The sequence below is a fragment of the Drosophila innubila genome (assembly GCF_004354385.1).
Source record: "Drosophila innubila isolate TH190305 chromosome 2L unlocalized genomic scaffold, UK_Dinn_1.0 5_B_2L, whole genome shotgun sequence".
NCBI lineage: Eukaryota > Metazoa > Arthropoda > Insecta > Diptera > Drosophilidae > Drosophila > Drosophila innubila.
The window spans coordinates 447,300-469,171 of NW_022995373.1; the positions used below are offsets into that span (position 1 = coordinate 447,300).

General features: G+C 35.2%; 3 protein-coding genes across 3 annotated transcripts; 1 reads left to right on the forward strand and 2 right to left on the reverse strand.

The window, feature by feature from the left end:
* The first annotated feature begins 1,259 nt into the window (after positions 1-1,259).
* On the forward strand, positions 1,260-2,516 carry LOC117782521 (tenascin). Its single transcript, XM_034619540.1, has 3 exons — positions 1,260-1,643; positions 1,708-2,250; positions 2,314-2,516. The coding sequence occupies exons 1-3, from the start codon at positions 1,309-1,311 to the stop codon at positions 2,408-2,410; spliced, it is 975 nt and encodes a 324-aa protein (XP_034475431.1). The 5' UTR covers positions 1,260-1,308; the 3' UTR covers positions 2,411-2,516.
* LOC117782516 (platelet endothelial aggregation receptor 1) lies at positions 2,428-13,086 on the reverse strand. Its single transcript, XM_034619535.1, is given in 3 exon segments — positions 2,428-3,589; positions 3,592-4,345; positions 12,815-13,086. Coding segments are annotated over 3 exon segments (2,019 nt in total). The 5' UTR covers positions 13,028-13,086; the 3' UTR covers positions 2,428-2,537.
* A 1,563-nt stretch (positions 13,087-14,649) lies between these two features.
* On the reverse strand, positions 14,650-16,350 carry LOC117782518 (von Willebrand factor D and EGF domain-containing protein-like). The gene is made up of 2 exons (XM_034619536.1): positions 16,146-16,350; positions 14,650-16,086 (listed from the first exon to the last, which is right to left on the reverse strand). The coding sequence occupies exons 1-2, from the start codon at positions 16,203-16,205 to the stop codon at positions 14,692-14,694; spliced, it is 1,455 nt and encodes a 484-aa protein (XP_034475427.1). The 5' UTR covers positions 16,206-16,350; the 3' UTR covers positions 14,650-14,691.
* Between the last annotated feature and the right edge of the window lie 5,522 nt (positions 16,351-21,872).

Here is a 21,872-nt window from a genome sequence, read left to right on the forward strand (position 1 = left end):
TTGAAACAACTGTTTGGAAATTTTCGAGCTATATAAATGTTATTTTAGGTTTGCTTAAATAATTAAAAAAATTAATTCAAAATAAATTTCATTTAATTTTAAAATATACCTTAATACCTTAATCTCTCCAAAATATATTTGTAATTTGAAAGCATTGCTTGCTTGTTTTCAGAAACACCACCTTTTGGATTGCTTTAAGAGATTTTTAGAATACACATTCTTATGAGCAATATAACTACGGAGTAAAATTAGTCTTTGTAGTCATTTTAAGCTTATATAAGTCAAAAATGTTTAAAAACTAACCTTTCCTACGCGCTCAGCATACAAGATCTTTAAAAAAAAAAGATTAAACAGTAGAGTGGGTCATTTTTTTTTTGCGACAAAACGATGAATTCTAAGAACGTATTTTAAATTAATTTTTTTTGTGCCAAATAAACCAACAATGAAGTTAACTCATCTTTGTGTACCCGCAAATAGGTGTGAAGTTTAGAGCTCGACACTTCTGTATCTTGTATATAATTTCATGAATAGTACCACTGTTGGAAGTCAAACTTGACAACTTTTAATCAATGAAAGATCCAGAGTTTCAATTTTTTGTTGTTATTTTATGTGATGTGATACCAAAATGAATGGATTTCGGAAGCTAAAATTTTGTAATCAAGAGTATAGGGGGCAAGTGCCCCACTGTGCCCCCCCCCCTGCCTACGCCCTTGAGAATGTTATGATAATACTTTAAGACACAACAGTGCAGAATTCTAAAAAAAAAAAACAAAGATTAAATATAAATGGTCTAAGAAATAAAATAAACAGCTTTAAAAATAATTTTGGTATTTATAGGATTTTTTAAACTAAATATAAATATATGAGTAATGTACAATAAGGCTTTGGACTAATGAAAAAAAAAATTTAATTAAATTTAAAAATATTCGTAAATATCAAATATTATTGGATAATATAAAAATATTTAAATCACAACTTAAAGTAATAATAAATCTGGCTGCATATCTTAATAAAATGTTTCTATACTTAAGCACAATATTATGAAAAAGCAAGTAGATTTTTCTAAAATATTATAATAATAGACGAAATTCGGAGAATGCTGTACGATGTACAGTGTAAATAGCTCAAATTACGCAAGGTTCCGTGAGAGTCTTGAAACTTGCACGAAATTCTCTTGCTGTAGAACAGAAAACAACAGATAAGCGGGCTTTGAATTATTGGGGCAGTGGAACAGCAACGGATTTCGAGAGCTTAGTATGAATTTAGCAAGTGATTTGCAAGCTATAGATGCGGGAAATTGTGTAGGAAATGTGCCTAATAATGCATTACAACAGGCAACTCGTGCTACTGTGCCTGGCCAGCATTGCGGTGAATGTGATCGGCTATTCGGAATATGATGCCCCTTCACGCTATGACACGCGGAGAGGGGGGCAAGAGGGGCACTCACGACAGTACTACGACTACGGCGCCGCTGGCGGAAACAGGCAGCAAACGCCTTCACAGACACTTTATCAACGTCCTGGTAGTGGCAACTATGAGCCGGTCAAGGCCGTCTCACAGCAGACGACGAGTCGTGAGTATTTGCAGCGTGCTCACGAGGTCATTGCGGATCGTGAGAAGCACAAGTGTCGCATTTGGGTGCCGTAAGTTGTGGCAGGTGTGGAGTATAATTACATTTGCTTATGCTGTGACTATGTTTATGTCTAGGGCAGAGACGGTGTCCAAGTATCCTTTAGCCAATTTCATACAGACTGACATGGCCAACAAGCTGTCCTATATTGAGGTCTGTTGCACCGGCCATACTCCCACCCGCCTGCGAGGCGAGACCGTCTGTCGACCCATTTGTGGTTGCCAGAATGGCGTTTGTCGCGTTCCCGGCGACTGCGATTGCTACGAGGGATTTGTGAAGAACGACAATGGAAATTGTGTGTTTGCCTGCCCATTGGGATGTCAAAATGGACGTTGCTTCCTCGATGGGAGCTGCCAATGCGATCCAGGCTACACTCTGGATGAAACTCGCCGCTTTTGTCGCCCCATTTGCAGCCGTGGCTGTGGCAACAATCCACGTCATAATTGTACAGAGCCCGAGGTCTGCAGTTGTGCCAAGGGCTACCAGCTGACCAACGATGGCTGCCAACCCGTCTGTGATCCGGACTGCGGCATCGGTGGCCTCTGCACGAACAATAATGAGTGCGACTGCGGACCAGGATACGTGCTCAAAGATGGAGTCTGTCAGACCGATTGCTATCAGTAAGTACGAGTATGATCGAGTAGGAACTTATCTGTTATTATAATATCATATGAAACTTCTAGAAAATGCAATAATGGAATCTGTGTGAGTCGCAATCGTTGTATCTGTGATCCCGGTTTCACCTACCACGAGCAGTCCACGATTTGTGTGCCTGTCTGAGAATCATAAAATATTCCGTAATTTATAGAGAATTTATTGGTGTAATAGCGTTATACACGTACTTGCATTAAATACAACAAATACAACATGCAAATTATTCGTATCATATTTATAGATAGTTAATTGGTTAAAACTCATTTTCAAAGCTAATTACGCTGAGCTCATCGGTCCGTCGAGATGTCACCTGTTGGCTCCTATGCCTAAGGTAGAAATGGATGATGGCTGTCAGCGACATCAAGATAATGCAGATGGCCACACACCACGCCAGGACCGATGGCCATTTGGCAGCACGCTGAACTGATTTTGAGGAGTTAAGAGCAGACTCTTTTATGATGGTTAAATCCGATTTTGGGCTTATCTTCGGACTGGCGAGCACCTGACATTCAAGAACTCTTGCCTCATTGGAGGCATCCACACCGCAAATCAGTTGCTTGCCATCTGTCTGCTGATTGCAGCGGCAATGAGTAAGATCTAGACAGGTTTTGTCATAGTCATCCATGCAAATATTGATACACTTGTTAGGAGTGGCATTGTCCGCAGCTGTAAGCTCGCTCCAACATCTGCAGCTATTGGTGCAATTCAATTCAGTTTCAAGAGGAGGGGCAGAGGCGGAAGTGCTGTTGCTTTTAGTAGTCATTGAGAGCTGACAGCCATTGGAGGTGTTCTCGAAGCCTTCAAAGCACTGACATGTTTCAGGAGCTACGCAGATACCATTTGGACAGCCCTTGCTACAGTTGGGATGACAGACTGTCGAATTGCCCTCGACAGAGGGATTAAATCCCGGAAGGCAGCTGCACTCATCCGGCAATGTACAAGTGCCATTCACACAGTTCACATGGCAAGTCGGCTTACACACGTGGACCAAGGCAGAGTCTTCGGGTACATGACCCAAGTGACAGATGCAGGTCTGGGGTGCCATACAATCTCCGTTCTGACATTTGGGCTCACAGATGGGCTCACAAATATGCTGGGAGTCCTGGACGAAACGGTAGCCAGGCTCACACTCACAGATCTCTGGCTGACTGCAATTTCCGTGAATGCAGTTTTCAGTGCACTGCGGATCGCAGCTGTTGTTGGGGCCCATTAGATAACCAGGGCTGCAGGCACACACCTCAGGCGTAAAGCAATAGCCGTTTGGGCACCCCTGACTGCACTTTGGCTCACACTTTTGATCAGTCACCTCAAGCCGGGAAAGCACTGACACTCGTTGGGAGATACACACCTGGCAAATGCTGGGCAGCCTTCCGGGCAGATCGGTTCACACACGTTTTGCTCCCTTTGATGATAACCTTCGTTACATTCACAGTGTTCAGGTGTCTTGCAAATGCTGTGCTCCTGGCATCCTGAGCTGCAAATTGGCTTGCAGCTCCCATCCTTCAGAAGATATTTCTCATTGCATCGACATACGTCTGGCGCGTTGCAGCTGCTGTTTGGCCCACACTCATTAGCACAGATTGGCTTGCATTCCCCTGAACCATCCTCGGTCGGTTCATAGCCCGCCTGGCACTCACACTTATCGGGCTCCTTGCAGTAGCTGTTGGCTCCACAACTGAACCTGCACACGGGCTCACAAGTGGAACTATTTGAGACTCGTTGATAGCCCACTTCACATTCACAATTGTCCGGCGCGGAGCAGAAGCTGTGATCACCGCATTCCTGGTTGCATATTGGCATACAGTCGCCTTCATTGCTGATATGCCGGTAACCGGAGTTGCATCTGCACAAATTGGGCTCCACGCAGTAGCTGTTTTTGCCACAGTTTGTACAAACGGGCTTGCAATCTTCCCCAGAATACCCATTGTCGCAGCCGCATCGATTGGGAGCTACACAGTGACTATTCTCGGAGCATCCCGCAAAGCATTTGGGCATGCAATTGTATATTGATCCATCATAGCCAGGACAGCAATAATATTGAGGCTCATATCTATATTTGGTCTAAAACGAAGTTAAATAATTTTATTAAACTATATATTTATCGCATCACTTCAACCAATACTTGCATAAATATTTAATATACGAAATCTAAGAAGTATGTACACCTTAACAAGCTTAGCAGTACTGTCAATGAATACTTCCATATATATTTTTCAAAACTCTTATAACCCTAAATCTAGCATATTTAAAATACATACCTATTTTAGCCTAAAATTAATATACCATTGATTGTAACGCTTTATGAGCCCGGAGTTTTGTCTCCAATCCCAGACTATTCCGAAACCATTAGGAAATTGGAAAATTATTGAGAATTATAATTCCGATGCATTTCAAGATTTAAGCATCTCATTCAATGATTCCCAAAAACACTCAGGCAACAGTTTCACCTAGTCCTATACCCATCGATATAGAAGAACTATCCTGATCAACAACTGCATGCTTCAAGCCTTTACAAAGCATTCAATCTTCATTACCCATACTTCAACCAACTAGTCGTCAAATCCAGTCTACTTCCCGCCGAGTTCTGCTCCAAGATTCAAGGAGTTATCGTAAATTCGGTATTAAGGAAAATGTAAGGATATCACCACTCCTCAGAGCCAATCCCAATGAGGAAAGAGCTAAAGCACTTCATTATTGTAGGATGCAGAAGCTTTATATGGAAATCAGTTGCCCCCAACTAAATAAGGAATACAATAATTTAGACTTAGTAATCACTGGAAACGAGCTGTTCATCTGACATCAGATAAAGATATAAAAATGCAAATAATTATCCAATTTGCTTATATAAAAAGGAAAATGATGCATACAGTCAGTATTTTGATAGAAGTGAATGCTCAAATTATACAAATGAGTCTTCCAAAATTATTTTTGGGACTACCATTACAAAAATAAATATATTTTAAGACAACTAACTTAAATTAAATACCTGTAAATAAGGATTTCCCACATATTACATAGAAACGGTGAACTCAAGCAATTGTTCATTTAAAATTACTTATAAATTAATATATTTAAAAAATAATAGACAATTAAATTTAAGAAAGTTGCAAACTAATAGTTATTTAAGTGATTACCAGCTCAAAAAAAAACATTAGAAACAAAAATTGCAAAAGATATCGTCTTGTGATGATAGCGAACGGCCATATTTTTTTCCGCTCAAACCGACAAAACCGTCTACAGACGGTCTTCAGTCTTTCGCTTTTTAAGAATACTTCAAATTGAATTTTAGTATTTATTTTTTTACAAAACATAAGAGAATAATATAACATACTAGCAGTCTAAATTAACAAATCTATATATTTTTTTGGCGATTGAAATTTATTATTTTGTAATAATTAAATATGGTGTTTTTCCCAATTTCAATGTTTAACAAAATTCTGTAAAAAAAACGGCTCATCAGATAATAATCATATAAATTTTAAAACGTCAGAGAATCAATTCTAAAAACATAATAAATAATCTCGAAAAGAAAAATTTTTAGTTTTCCATTTATAACTTAAAAACAGAAGAACGTCTACAGACGGTCTTACCAGTTAAAGGGTTAAACGACGCTCAATTCATGCAGCTTTGCAAAAAAAAAAAAAAACCTAAGTTCAGAATTTTTTTTGAGTTTTCCTTGCATTTTGAATTAATAAAAAAACTTTATAAAAAAGCTAAAAAAAAAAACTAAAAAAAAATCTTAATTCAAAAATTAGTAGCTCTTAAATCTTAGACTGTGTATGGATGAATTACAGAAAGCTTTTGATCGGTTTTGGCATTCTCAAGTTATGATAACAAAAGAGGACGCACCTCTAAAAAAAAACGGCAGGAAAATAAGCCAAATTTTTAAAAATTCAAAAAAAAAAATTTATTTTTGTCGATTGGGGCCCAATATCTAAAAAAGACAGCTTGGTTCAATTCAGAATTTGGCTGTTGCCTAGTGTAATTTGAAATGTTCAAAGGCTTTACTTTGGCAGGTTTGGCTGAAGTTGATAGGAAAAAGCTCTAGGTATTGAGCTGGTTGAGAAATCGGTCTGAAATTTGAAATATATATTTAGAACCCTTCAGAGAAAATTCCAACCACAAAATAATGGTAGGTGTGTCATGAGAAAGGGCGCAAATTAACGGTAAAAGGGACTTAACATATTGACCTTAGAAATTGCAAAAAAATAAATTAATTAATTAATAAAATAAAAATTATTTTCTTAAATTTTTTTTAACAACTTTATAATATTCTTAAAATAAAAACATTAAATTTTATATAAAAGCTTTAATTAAAAATTTTTTTCTCAAATTGTTATTGCATTTTAAATGTTGAAAAACACGAAAATTTGCGATTGAACGTTAATTTTAGCGCCGTTACGACGAAAAGTTGCTCCCGGGGCAAAGATTTTGTCGGCGCCCCCTCCACCCTCTACAATTTCTTTTAAGCAACACATTTTTTAAGCAAATAAACAAAACAACGATAATTCCCTTAAAAACATATTAAATTGACAACTCCAGTGTCAAAAATGTTTACTAAAATTAATAAAATGTTACTACAATAAAAACTTATAACATGATAATTAGCTCGTTACATAATAATGGATACTATTAGATTCGTGACAGATGATGGTATATCAGTTTGAACACTTTTATCTCCGAGACTATTCGAGTTAGAGGAACCAAATTGGGTCACAATTTTCTTAGGATGTTGACCTATTGGAAGTTAATTTTGAAATTTGGCCCATGTTTTTTTAGTTAAATCAAATATTTTAGACTTCTTTGCTAAGGCTGATGTGATCTGAAGGATGTGATGTGAATCGTTAAAAAATCGTTGTCAAATTCATTGCATGTTTTTCAAGTTCACTGTCCTATTTGGATTTAGTGTTAAGGTCCTGTTTATTAATTCAAATCATCAGAAACAATAAAAAGTGCCTCAAATCTCAATTTTAGTTGCTAAATGACGGGGTCGATTGATTCTAAGAATGGAATTCGAAATGTATCAGTTTCTGGTATGTTTTTGCTATCATCTGCAGCCACATATTAAAATTGTTTTCGCACTTTTCGTTGTCTGATTTTACCGAATATGTGCGTAACAGGCAGAAATAGGCTTGGCAGACCCCATAAAGTATATATATTCTTGATCAGCATCAATAGCCGAGTCGATATAGCAATGTCCGTCTGTCCGTCTGTCTGTCTGTCTGTCTGTCTGTCTGTCTGTCTGTCTGTCTGTCTGTATGAACACCTAGATCTCGGAGACAATAAGAGCTAGAGACCCCAAACTTGGTATGTGGGTTCCTCTATATTGAGAGCACATCAAGTTTATTTTAAAATTTGGCCACGCCAAATATTTATTATTTACTTAAGTAAATAACTTGATAAAATAAAAAATTGTATTAAAGTATTATATCACAAATTGGCGTCCAATCGGTCGTGGGCTTACGTGGCGCAGTGTTCTGAGTCGCGGAGTCGGACGGTGCTCGTGGGTTCGAGTCCTGCCGTGGGCGAAAGATTTTTAATTTATTTATGTTCGAATTCAATTTCATTTCATATTAAAACAAACTCAGTGCTTATTTAAAATGTAATATTAACATTAAATGTTAAAATATAATTTATTTCTTTTGCTTTGTAATTGAGCACTAAAACAAGCAATATGGCCATTTGGGAGGTTGAACGCATAAGTGCGAGAGTGGCTCAACACGTTGAGCCTCTGTCAGTTAAAATTTTTTTCAACTTTGCTGCGGGTTCGATTCCAAGCGGGAACAACTTTTTTTTCCAGCTGATATTAAGCTATTTTTTTAATTTTTACAATTTATTGAAATTATTATTTATGGATGTTATATTGACATTAAATATTGAATACATGTTTAAAAATTTCATTATATCATATAGCGCTCATAGGAACAATCGATCAAAAATCAAATTTTAGTATGAACAACTATTTATGAGATATCTTAAGCAAACTGATACAATAAGCATACGACTTGGTTTTATATATCCTGTCCAAAGTTGGTTCAAATCGGACCACTATATCATATAGCTGTCATAGGACCGATCGAGTGAAAATCAAGTCTTAGTATGAACAACTTTTTGTTTTTTGAGATATCGAAACCAAACTGTGCATAGTTTTTATCACATGGATGTCATATGAGCTAGAGACTTCAAACCTGGTATGTAGGATACCATAGGCAGATCACGTTTTGTTTTTATTATTGGATCGGACCACTATATCATATAGCTGCCATAGGAACGATACATCGAAATACCCAAACTTGGTATGTGGGTTCCTCTATATTGCAAGCAGATCAAGTTTATTTCAAAATTTAGCCACGCCCCCTTAACCGCCAGCAAATCGACATAGAAAATTTCATAACGAAATTATAAGAGCAATTTGAAAGCCAGGAATCCCAGATTTTGCACAAACGAAGATATAATTGTCCTAGATTTTTCCTGAAAATTTCATTCCGATCACACAGTAAATAGCGAAGATATTCAAATAATAAATTTTGCTGTTTAATTCGTTGATGGCGCGTTGGTGGCAGTAATTAAAACTAAAGTAAATAACTTGATAAAATAAAAAATTGTATTGAAATATTATAACACAAATTGGCGTCCAATCGGTCGTGGGCTTACGTGGCGGACGGTGCTCGTGGGTTCGAGTCCTGCCGTGGGCGAAAGATTTTTAATTTTTTTATGTTCGAATTCAATTTCATTTTATATTAAAACAAACTCAGGGCTTACATAAAATGTAATATTAACATTAAATGTTACAATATAATTTATTTCTTTTATTTTTTAATTGAGCACTAAAACAAGCAATATGGCCATTTGGGAGGTTAAACGCATAAGTGCGGGAGTGCCTCAACACGTTGAGCCTCTGTCAGTTAAAATTTTTTGCAACTTTGTTGCGGGTTCGATTCCCGGCGGGAACAACTTTTTTTCCAGCTGATATTAAGCTATTTTTTTTATTAATTTTTACAATTTATTGAAATTATTATTTATGAATGTTATATTGACATTAAATATTGAATACATGTTTAATCATTTCACTTAAATTATTTTATATTGGTATTTGTATAAATGCTATGTTAAAATTCTATGTAAATTTCATGTTTATTATAAATTTCATGTTTATTATAAGTTGACTGTGTAATTTTATGTTATTAGTAAATTTATCTTTTTTGCGCTTCAATTATTTTACTATATGATTTAAGTGTTGGTTAACTTATTTATTGCAACATTTTGCATGTTCAATATGCAGCTTTAATTTAATCTCTGTTAAGGTTTTACAACTAAAAATGCATGAACGCATGTTTATATATATGAATGCTTAGCTAGAAATTTCTTTTGTTTTGGCGCGTGCCAACAAATGTGTGTATGTGTGCACTTAACAGATCTTTGAATTGCACATATGGCTGTCCTGCTCTTCCTAATGATTAATGCATATGTATGTCTATTTGACTTTACATTGACTCTTTTTCAACTCTTTTGTGCGCGCTGTGTACAAGTGACTTTGAAAATTGATTTTGTTGTGTTAACAAGTGTTCCTTTATTAGACCCCGTACTTAAAAAAAGTGCAGGGGTCTATTAGGTTTGTTTTAACGAATATGTGCGTAACAGGCAGAAGGAGGCGTGGCAGACCCTATAAAGTATATATATTCTTGATCAGCATCAACAGCCGAGTCGATATAGCAATGTCCGTCTGTCTGTCTGTCTGTCTGTCTGTCTGTCCGTCTGTATGAGCGCCTAGATCTCAGAGACTATAAGAGATAGAGACACCAAACTTGGTATGTAGGTTCCTCTGTATTGCAAGCAGATCAAGTTTGATTCAAAATTCGGCCACGCCCCCTTTATCGCCCACAAATCGAAAAAAAATTTCATAACAAAATTATAAGAACAATTTAAAAGCTAGTGAAACCAAATTTGGTATATAGAACAATCGGTCGAAAATCAAGTTTTAGTATGAAAAACTTTTTTGTTTAATGAGATATTGTAACCAAACTGATACAATAAGCATATGACTTGGTTTTATATATCCTGTTTATAGTTGGTTCAAATCGGACCACTATATCATATAGGTGTCATCGGACCGATCAGGCGAAAATCAAGTCTTAGTATGAAAAACTTTTTAGTTTTATGAGATATCATAACCAAACTTATAGAATATTCATTTAAGTTAGTCTTATACATCCTTACCGAAGTTGGTTCAAGTCGGTCCACTATATCATATAGCTGTCATAGGACCGTTTGAGTGAAAATTAAGTCCTAGTCAGAATAACTTTTCTGTTTTATGAGATATCGTAACCAAACTAATAGAATAAGCACTAAACTTGGTTTTATATATTCTGTCCAAAGTTGGTTTAAATCGGACCACTATATCATATTGCTGTCATAGGACCGATTGGATGAAAATCAAGTCTTAGTATGAACAACTTTTTTGTTTTTTGAGATATCGTAACCAAACTGATAGAATATGCAATTAAGTTAACTAAATATTTTTTAATTTTTTCCATTATTAGCTTTTTCCATAGTTATTACGGGGTCTCCGACAGTCGAGTATGCTCGACTGTAGCACCGGCTGACTAGCTTTTTATATATATGGGGCCCCAAACGACGAAAAACATTTTTTTTTTCTATGGTGAGATTTTTTGTTTGGAATATTTTAAAATTTGGCTTTTTGTTTAATACTTTTTTTCAGAGGTGTGCCCACATTTGTCATCATTACTCCAGTATGAATAAAAATCTGTGGAATTTTCAATATAGATGCCATATGGACGATCAGTTGAAAATCCAACTTTAGCATGAAAAATATTTTTATTTATTAAGATATTTCAACCAAACTCACAAACTGTGTATTCTATGTTGTCCATTACATCTTCAACATATTTGGCTCGAATCTGACCACTATATCATATAGCTGCCATAGGGCCGATCGGTAGAAAATCAAGTTTTAGTATGAAAAACTTTTTTGTTTTTTGAGATATCTCAATCAAACTCATAAATTGGGTATCTTTAATTGCCCATTACATCCTAACTAAATTTGGTAGAAATCGGAGCACTATATTATATAGCTGCCAGAGGAACGATCGATGCGAACTGTGTCATAAGCAAAGAGACATGCATAGTGAGCTGTCGCCTTACCGAAAGTTCTTCTTTACTATATATATATATTAAATATATTAATTGTTGTAAAACCAGGTAAATTTTTGGAAAGGGCCATTAATTGTTCCATTAGATAAGTTGTGTGACATTTTAATTTTATATACGACTAGTGGCTCGGTTTAAATATTACTTAAATAATCACGTTTGTTTTGGTTCGGTACTGTTGCAAGTTAACTTGTCCTAATTGCACTAATTTCTTACTTACGGAATAACATTTACATTACGGTTACAATTAGTACACGAAGTACTTGAAAGCATTGAATTTATGCCGTATCAAAGTTTTACATTTATTTCGATTATTGTGAATTAACGTAAATATTGTAATAATATTCAAAGAAAAGAAATGTTAACTATTCAATTATAAAATGTGGTTGGATATCAAACGGGTATGGAACTGAAATAGTAATCATCTCAATATATAAATTCTTATTAGGATATTTCGACTTTCAATCACAGCAATCTTCGCTTCGTCGTCTCTGAGCTCCCCGACTTCACATAGTAAGTGTTTGGTAAAATGTTATAATTTAAATTGAATGAACATAATTTGATACAAACATATATATTATAAATCGATACCCTTCAGTATTATATTTGAACATTGGTAATCCCTTTTCTAATCCAACCATTTCTTGTTGATATTGATAGTACAGCTCATATGGCCAATTAGAAAATTGTATACTTTGAGTTTTCAATTATTGTTGCGAATACGAAATTGTATGACGAAAATATGTTCGATATTTTGAATAATGACTACGAAGAGGTCGTAAATATATATGTTTATGTTGAAAGAACATCCATAATGTACCAATTTCTTTATTGATTCGTCCTTAGTAAAGCATGGCTAGCACTGGAATCACATTATGATCATATAGAGCTTTTATAAGGGTACAGTAAGTTCGACTTCTGTGCAGGTAGGGAGGGTAAAGACAATGGGGCTCATGTCCATCTGAGCTCCCCCACAAGCTAACTAGGGTTGCAGAACACATTGATTGTCGGGATATAGTCTCTGTTACACATAATTTTGTTCAATTAAATTTCAAACTTATAATATTTGATTCTCACAGTGTGCACTTAAATATTGTGCTAGTGTGCGTGCGAGTAGGATTATGCAGGAGAAAGTAGATCGAACCCCGACACAAACCGACGAGCTAGCAAGAGCATAGCTAGAAGTGCACTTTTCCGAAATCTCCTCATACTCTGCGAGGGCTAGTGAAACTCCAATACCCACGCCCAAGGACACTAAATATGCACAACATTTTAGAGTGAATGTCTCATTTCTGACAACTCAGCTTAAAAGAATTATAGATATAGAATTTGTAATTGAAAAAAATTAATATTTAGATTAACCTTTGGTCGCGACTGGTATTCGGTTCGCCATCGAGTAACACGATGACCAAACCAATTTTTTTCTGTAAACGGCACTGATACAAGTTCATATTCATATTTGGTATACGTTACAGAATGCATTCGGCTACACACATTGTCTCCATATGCCCGAATAGATTCTATAAAATTGCACCCAAAAAACAAACAAATAAAAAAACACTGAATAATATTCATTTTATTTTTCAATCTACTTGGCGACTTGAGAAATCTCTATGTATTAATGATATGGTCCGTTCTATAGCGCGTTTTAGATTCAACTAACGGGTAGCTTAAGCTCAAAAACAGTATGAAAACCGTTTTATAAGCTTATTTACACATCCGTTCAGTTTTCTCGCAATGATAAAACAATCAAAATTCGAGAGCTTAGCTTAATTTTAGATAAGACTTATCAAGGGCGTAGACAGCTTTGTGCGAAGGGGGAGCACACTGAGACCGCAGCACAGTGGGGCCTTTTCCCACTTTGGTTTGCAAAACCATATCTGAACCAGTGAAGATATTCTCAAAATTTAAAAAGCATTTGATAGAAAACTTCTTAAGCTTTAAAATGACAGCTTACACAGGGTGATTGGCCACAGGGTAATTCAGACTTGTCGCTAAAATTTGAAAAGCATTTTCTGAGCATATTTTACAAGCAAAATTAAAAAATAATAAATTTAAAGTTTCAACCCCATTGCATAAAAAAGGTAAAAGAGTGCACTTTTTGATTATAAAAAAAATTCGGGAAAAAAACATTTTTTTTTCTTTCGGTAAATTTACGCTTTTTATTTTCGTGTTACCATATGCTAACGCTGGGAGTACAGGGTACAGGTTTTTTCCATGCATTTTATTCGCGTTTTGGTAGTGTTTTGTAGATACTATATTATTGTTCCAATGGCAGCTATATGATATAGTAAGCTGATTTTAACCAAATTTGGTCAGTATGTATACAACCAACGAAAATGCATATTCTGTGAGTTTGATTATCCTGACACGGACGTAAATAAACAATGTTATTTCGGATTAATACACTGTACACTGGATTAATACAATAAACTTAATTTTCGACCGATTGTTCCTATGGGCGCTATATGATATAGTGGTCCGATTCAAATAAGAAACAAACTTGACCTGTCTGCAAGATAGAGGAATCTACATACCAAATTTGGTGTCACTAGCTTTTAAATTGTTCTTATAATTTGAATATGAAATTTTTTTTTTCCATTTGTGTTCGATAAAGGGGGCGTGGCCGAATTTTGAAACGAACTTGATCTGCTTGCAATAAAGAGGAACCTACATCCCAAGTTTGGTGTCTCTATCTGTTATAGTCTCTAAGATCTAGGCGCTCATACAGACGGACAGACAGACGGACAGACGGACATTGCTATATCGACTCGGCTATTGATGCTGATCAAGAATATATATACTTTATAGGGTCAAACAAACCCAATAGACCCCTGTACTTTTTTTTAAGTACGGGGTCTAAAAAATAGTTAAATTGACCCACTCTAATGTAAACGTTTTTAACAATACAATATGATAGGGGTACAGTATTTCATATTAAATACGATTCGAGTAGAAATGTTTTAATATTAAAAGAAATATGTGCTCTAAAAGAATTAAACTATCGTATTTAGTCATATACATAAATGAATCATAAAATGAATCATGTTTTGTATAATGACTATCAGTAATTATATATACTCATATTTTTATTATATTTTCTGGCTGTGTGTCATAAAAGTACACAACACTCATTGTACTACGATTACAAATATTATGAAAATTTATAATTTTAATCAAAGTTAGGTATTCCCAAATATGTTAGTAACAATTAAATCTTTTATTAAAAATATTATTGTTTAAATGTAAGAGCTGTTATCGATACCCTCGAGTCTAGTATCATATCTACGTAGATCCACATTTCGCAGATCAGTTCCATCCGCATCCGTATGTTTCACAAAGACTGGTTCCTTGTAGCGTCTTGTGAAAACAAACGCTACACAAGATATAAGAGATATAACAGCTGTAATGCTGACCACACCGAGGAATATAATTATCCACATGGCAGTAGCACTGGAGCAGTTGATATTATCCTTATCATTCGCCTTATAACCTGCTAAACATTCACATATACCTGGTAGGACACAATAGCTGTTGTCCCCACACTCGATATTACATTTGGGAGTACAATGATTGCCCTCGCCAATGTAACCTTCCTTGCAATCACACTTGCCAGGACTCAAACAGTAACTGTGTTCTTCACATTCCGGAGCACAAATTGGCACACAGTCGCCATTTTCACTCATCTTATAGCCAGGATGACAATTACATTTGCCAGGATGTGTACAATCAGCATTGGATCCACAACCTTCTGGGCATTTTGGTTCACAGTCCAAGATGTCTGCCTTTGGCCGATGGTAGCCCTCCAAGCAGCTACAGTTTCCAGGTGTACTGCAGTAATTGTGGTTGCCACAGGCATTACAAATTGGTTTACAATCTCCATGGCCAGACTTCTGATAGCCTTCCTTACACTCACATACCTCTGGCTTGATGCAGAAACTATTTTCGGGACACTTATTTAGACATTCTGGTTCACAGGTTCCTACATGATTTCTAGTGTAACCCGTTGAGCAATGGCATTCCTCCGGTCTTATGCATTCTTCAAATTGACCACATTCTGCAGAACATTTTGGCCGACAGACTCCTAATTGATCCTCGGTATAGCCAGCTTGGCACTGACATATTTCCGGTCTAGCACAAAATTTATTTAAAGCACATCCATTGGAACATTGAGGTTGGCAGTGACCACTTGCATTACCATAACCGTCGACACACTCACAGGTATCTGGGCTTGTGCATTTTTCATAATTTCCACAGATGACCTTTTTACAAACAGGATGACAGACTCCCAGCTTATCCTCTGCGTATCCACTATCGCATTGACAGGTATCAGGTTTAACACAAATTTTATGAGCTCCACAAGTCGTTGTACAAATCGGATCACAGTTGGAAAAATTCTGGGCTGATCTGTTGTAACCCTTAATGCACTCACAACTACCCGGACTCTTGCATTCGGTATTAGTTCCACAATTAGAAATACAAACTGGATGGCACGGCATCGATGGAAGACGTTCGAAGCCTTCATGGCAAACACATTTAGGTTTTTGAGTTTTGTCTCTCCATACACAATCTGCATTAGGGCTACACTTCTCTTCACATTTAGGTTTACAATCATCTAGATATTTCTCTTTGACCTGTACAGAATATTTTAATAATTATATCAACGATTTCAGCTAAAAATGATTTATCATACCTCTATAAATTCGAAATCTTCCCATATAGTTTGATTTTGAACTTCTCCGGTTGTCCTCATTCGAAAGTGTGTCACATTCTGTTTAATTTTCTTGCTTTCTGTAAACAGATTTGGTATACACCATGAATTGTTCAGCGCGCATTTACTGAGATCCACAAACAGCAGGATCAGGCACAGAAAAATAAATTCCCGCCCAGCTTCCGCCATTATGCAAAACAAAATGATTAATATTAATTTTAATTTACGTCCCGAGCTTCTTTATTAAACTTATTTGCTCATGGTGCAACGCAGGCCTTTTAAAGATTTGCAAATCTCGAATATTGTTCGTCATGGAATACCGCAAAACCTCGGCAGCCACAGCTTTTATTGTAATGTTACTTTATTAGTTTTATTAATCAATATGTTATCTATAAAGGCATGATTCGTACTCAAAAGTTATATTGAATATATAAATGAACTGAGGTTGAATTGAATCTAAAACTAGTCGGAAAGACTAGTTCCCGATCATAGAATACCCGTTCCATATTTCAATAAATCGAGCCCTATTTGCATAAATGACGTAGGCGCCATATTTCCAAAATTTGTTTTTTGTATGCAAACCAACAGCATCTGCATACGAAATATTCAATTTCAATTTTATATGTTTATGGAGATATTGGCCTGTCAATTATGAAGTAATCGACAAACGGAGTACGAAACACGACACACTATAAGTCAAAGAAACTCTCTCCTGTAAAATTTGTATTTTTGTCGATTTTTGAGTTAGGTACAAATTGTTGGCGTGACAGCCTCTCAAAGTTGACCCATTTTTCAGTGCGCGCACAAATGTGCAAATATGACATAAAATGATCATTTTAAAGCTAAGTTGAAGACAAGTTATGCGACCGATCTAGATGTTTTTGGTTTCATATGAAAAGAAGGTTTTTTTATAAAAAAAAATGAGCTAGTTTGTATCTTCACTTGTTGGCTTTTTATCCCACCGATGTTTAAAAAAATTACTGAAATTTGGCTATTTTTTGACATTGATGGAATAGAACTAACAATGGACTCATTTGGAGTCCATTCCACTACTACAGAAGTCTTTGGTAATCAATTCTTTAAATACGTGTACGCTTGCGAAAGTTATAATGCAAAAAGTGATGCAACCTTGCAATAAAGTGATGATGAGGAAGTGAAGAGGAAGAGGGAAATGGTATTACATAAGTTTTTGCTATGCCAGACAAAATACGAGATTGAAAAAAAAATTTTTTCTTTTTTTTCTTGTAATTTGCGTAGTAAAACATTTTTTAAATATTTAACAATATTGTTTAAGAGATGAAAAAGATTAAAGTGAATAATTGGGACAAAAACAACTTTTTTTTTTTTAAGTTTACATGTAAAATATGCAAAGAAAATATTTTTTAATTTTAACCCACAAACCTGAATCATCCAGTGGTCCTCTCAAATCTTGTAAAGTTTTCTATCAAATGCATTAGACATTTTTTTAATATCTTAATGGCTCAAAAGATATGATTTTTGGATAGAAAAACCAGAGATTGGAATACCTTTAAACTGTAAAGTACTCAGCTAACATTTTGCAGGTAAAATCAGGATTTTCAGCAAATATTTTGGCGATTTTGGCGATAAAACGGCAGTAACGATTTGAATATAATTTCAGTATGTTGTACTACGTATCCCACAAAAAAAAGCTCTACACAAGGTAAAAGTCTAGTGACGAAAGCAATTTCTAACTACAAAATTTCTGATATCTAATTTTGCTACGAACAAAATTCAGTTTAATCTAAAAATTTTAAATAAAAATATAAATAAATCATAAATCGCCAAAATGTAAGCTGAAAAACCTTATTTCATCTGTAAAATGTTACCTGAGTACTTTAGATAAAAAGTTTAAAGGTACGCCTTAAAGCCCTCTAACACACCTTTCCAATAGATTTAGCGTTTTCCCGCTAAACTAGCGGTTTTTCCAAAAAGTCGCAAAAAACAAACATATTTAGTTTTCCGAAACGGAATAAATCCCCATCATTACATCTAAGCTTTTGTAGCGCTTTGATACAAACGGACAAACAGACAAACTGACTTTTCATTTCATTTTGAGAAGTCCACTAAAATTTTTAAGTTTATTTATCTTTTGAACCAGTTATCGGATTTGAGTGATCGAGGTATCAATCAACGCGTATTTTTATTTAGAATTTAAAAAAAATTAAAAATTTTACCAAAACGCCCCAACAGCCCTAAAAGGTGCGATAATTTAAATTTTTCCTTCTCCCAGTAACACCACCGTATCTCATGACCCAGGTGAATTGAAAAAAGTTTTAGTATGCCATTTTGTAAGTTAGGACTAAACCTTTCGATCGGTAAATAACTCGATCTGATCGGACAGTCATAGCATATTTTTCAAATTAGCTGTATATATTGTTAGTCGCCTTTCGCATCCTTCGTGCTGCTTTCGTCACTAACGCGAACTGCCGTCCGCAGTGATAATATCGCATTTGATATGATATGATATACAGGGGCTTTAAAGATATTACCTGTTAATTGAATTTATAAATTTGTGGTTCGCTGAAAACCACCACGCCCACAGTTTTTAATATAATAAGTTTCTTGTGGTTATTAACGTTATCTATTATTATTTTTCATTATCTAATCGCATCAATATCGGACAAGTAGAAAAGCATTTATGGCGAATTAAAGTTTTCAGAACAAATCAAGTAAATTCTTTAAAGTTATTTTATATATATCACTGCGGACGGCAGTTCGCGTTAGTGACGAAAGCAGCACGAAGGGTGCGAAAGGCGACTAACAATATATACAGCTAAGTTGGAAAATTTGCGCCGACTGTCCGATCAGATCAAGTTATATACCGATCGAAAGGTTTAGTCCTAACTTACAAAATGGCATACTAAAACTTTTCTAATTCACCTGGGTAATGAGATACGGGGTGTAAGTGGGAGGGGAAAATTTGTATGATCGCAGCTTGTGGAGCCGTTGGGGCTTTTGGTAAAATTATTTATTTTTTAAAATTCTTATCAAAATACGCGTCGATTGATACCTTGATGACCCAAATCCGTTAACTGGTTCAAAAGATAAATTAATTTGAAATTTTTAGTGGACTTTTCAAAATGAAATGAAAAGTTAGTTTCTTTGTCTGTTTGTCTGTTTGTATCAAAGCGCTAGAAAAGCTAAGATGTAATGATGGGGATTTATTCCTCTTTGAAAATCTAGAAATGTTTGTTTTACGACTTTTTCAATTTCCCGCTAGTTTAGCGGGAAAACGCTAAATCACGCTAAAATTTAAGCTCCAACAGTTTCCAAACCATAGAAGCTACAGATATGTTCTATATATCATTGGAAAGGTATGTTTGAGGGCTTTTATGCGTACCTTAAAAATATAAATTAATAAAAAAAAAAGCGAAAATAGGCATTCGGCACTGCGCAAAACGTAATTTTTATGTACAAAGAAGCTCACCCTTTTGGCTCACAGTGCACAATACCAATTTTCGCTTTTTTTATTAATTTATATATTTTTTTTAAATTTTTAGATTAAACTGAATTTTGTTCGTCACAAAATTGGATATCAGAAATTTTGGGGCTAGAAATTGCTTTCGTCACTAGACTTTTACCTCGTGTAGAGGGTTTTTTTTGTGGGATTGAAATATTCATGCATATTTGATTAAGGGATGAATAATCATACTTATACCTCTTAAAGATTGAATTTCTTCCACCAGAACGTCCAATTTCTCCTGCGTCGCTTGCATATTGGCTGAAAACAAGAAATATTCTAAAATTACATTACTTTAAATTTTTTGTCGTAGCACACTTACCATGTGAGGAACGAACTTGTTCTACTAGCTGAAAAACCATTCCCTCTAGGCGCTCGATGGTTCCTGAGCAGTTGCATCTTGACTTTTGCTCTAAAATACAAAAGATTTAATATTTATTTTAATTTTTATAAATTTATCTACAATTTAACACTTACGGGTATTAAAGACTCCAGTCTCCTAATTTTTCTTTTCGGACTGCCTGACATATTGTTTTGTTAACTAAATTTATTCTGAGCGGTTTGTGGTATCCAATTATAAATAGAGAAAATAAGTTTAAATAAAATTAAGAGTTCGACAATTCACTCATTTATCAAGATGATGTAGTAAAGGAATAATAATTATATCATTCAAAAAAGGGATGACGACGGTGAAGGATCCGCACCTGCAAGGTAAGTACCTATGTCACAGGAGTTAAATGGCTGAGTATAAAAGTTCCGCAGGTTTCTGAATCGTCTTGCTTTAAAGTGTTCCTCAGATTCTTCCATAATAGAAGTAAGAACTGTAGGAATATCTCCTTTAATATAGCAGTAATTATTTGGTTCTTTTTCCATTAATCTGCTGCCTTCAAAAATTATCGATTTCGATTGTTGGAAAACTTTCAACAAATAGCTGCAACATCCGCTGACAAGTTTCCAAATTCGATTTTCTGTGGTATGGGCAGCACAGCATTCTATACGCGCAATGCAGTAACATAAATGCATAATATTGATCGTCAAATTATTCATTTTTAAATACAACAATCCCTGTGTATAGTAAATTTTGTCGCTTTCCATTTTGAGAGCTCCTTTTAAAGATCTTGGCTTTCTTGGAAATTCGATAGGCATTTTTTTACGTCAGTCAAATAATTTTATGCTTTTTATCATTAGTTAATTAATTACAAATCTTATTGGTTATCATTCTGACAACAAAATTTACACATGACACATAACGTTTCAAAAGGTGTAATTTTTGTCAAACATGGTTTTGTGTGGTGATCGGAATATTTTCTATTTGTAAAGTCATCGTCTGTAATGAAGTCTCCACTTTCTGTTTGGTATTTTAAAACAACATTTATTTTTTTACCGACTTGGTTAAATTTTGAGCATCCATGCGATGATGTATGTCCAGGAGTCCCACTGACATAAGCCCTGGCTGGGGCATCACAAACAATGTCCCTAATTTTTATTTCAATACGCCTTTCGTCGGTCTAAATTCCATTTTGAAGCACATGCTTTCGGTTACAAGTAAATTGGCTAAGAAATTCATCACAAGTATAGGGCTTGGATTTACCCAAAAATATTCCAACAGGCACTACCGGTGAATTTAGGACATTTGTCAATTTTATCAAAATGGGCCAAAGTTGTGAGTTAGAACTTTTAAACCGAGGAATTCCATCAATGTTTATTTTAATATTTATGTTGTCATCACAATGTATTAAAGTCAAAAGTTTATTAATTTGATTTTTAATGCCAATGTGTAAATAAACCCCTCCATCCTCTCCACTGCAATGCTTTCACAAAATTTGTCAACCAGCAAACGCAGCAGCGATCAATCATTGCGAAAGAGCAGCAAACAAAACGAAAACAAACGGTACCAGCATCATAATTGTTTTTGTAAATCATAAACAAACAGCGACATAAAGCATAATTCGCAAATTAACAAAAGAAAATGTTATGCTAAGCCTTTACGTTTCTTTTACGCTTTCGTCCGCGAATATTTCTTTTTACTCGGTGGTTCGGCGTTCGCTTACCATAAGGTCAGTCGAGTAAGTATCCATGTACTCGGTGGTTCGGTGTTCGATTACCATAGGGTCAGTAAAGTAAGTACCCATGTAGGGAGTAGCGCAGTAGCTAGTTCAAGCATGGCCAATCGACACCTCCAGAACTACAGGGAATATTCAGTTTGTCAATTAATTGTTTGCAAAATG

Bases quoted from the DNA above. Each gene is read 5' to 3' on its own strand.
- LOC117782521 (XM_034619540.1), top strand. From the start codon at position 1,309: ATGTGCCTAATAATGCATTACAACAGGCAACTCGTGCTACTGTGCCTG. The intron at 1,644-1,707 runs GTAAGTTGTGGC...GTTTATGTCTAG, and splicing joins AAGTGTCGCATTTGGGTGCC to GGCAGAGACGGTGTCCAAGT. The intron at 2,251-2,313 runs GTAAGTACGAGT...TGAAACTTCTAG, and splicing joins TGTCAGACCGATTGCTATCA to AAAATGCAATAATGGAATCT.
- LOC117782518 (XM_034619536.1), bottom strand. From the start codon at position 16,205: ATGAGGACAACCGGAGAAGTTCAAAATCAAACTATATGGGAAGATTTC. The intron at 16,087-16,145 runs GTATGATAAATC...TATTCTGTACAG, and splicing joins AAGATTTCGAATTTATAGAG to GTCAAAGAGAAATATCTAGA.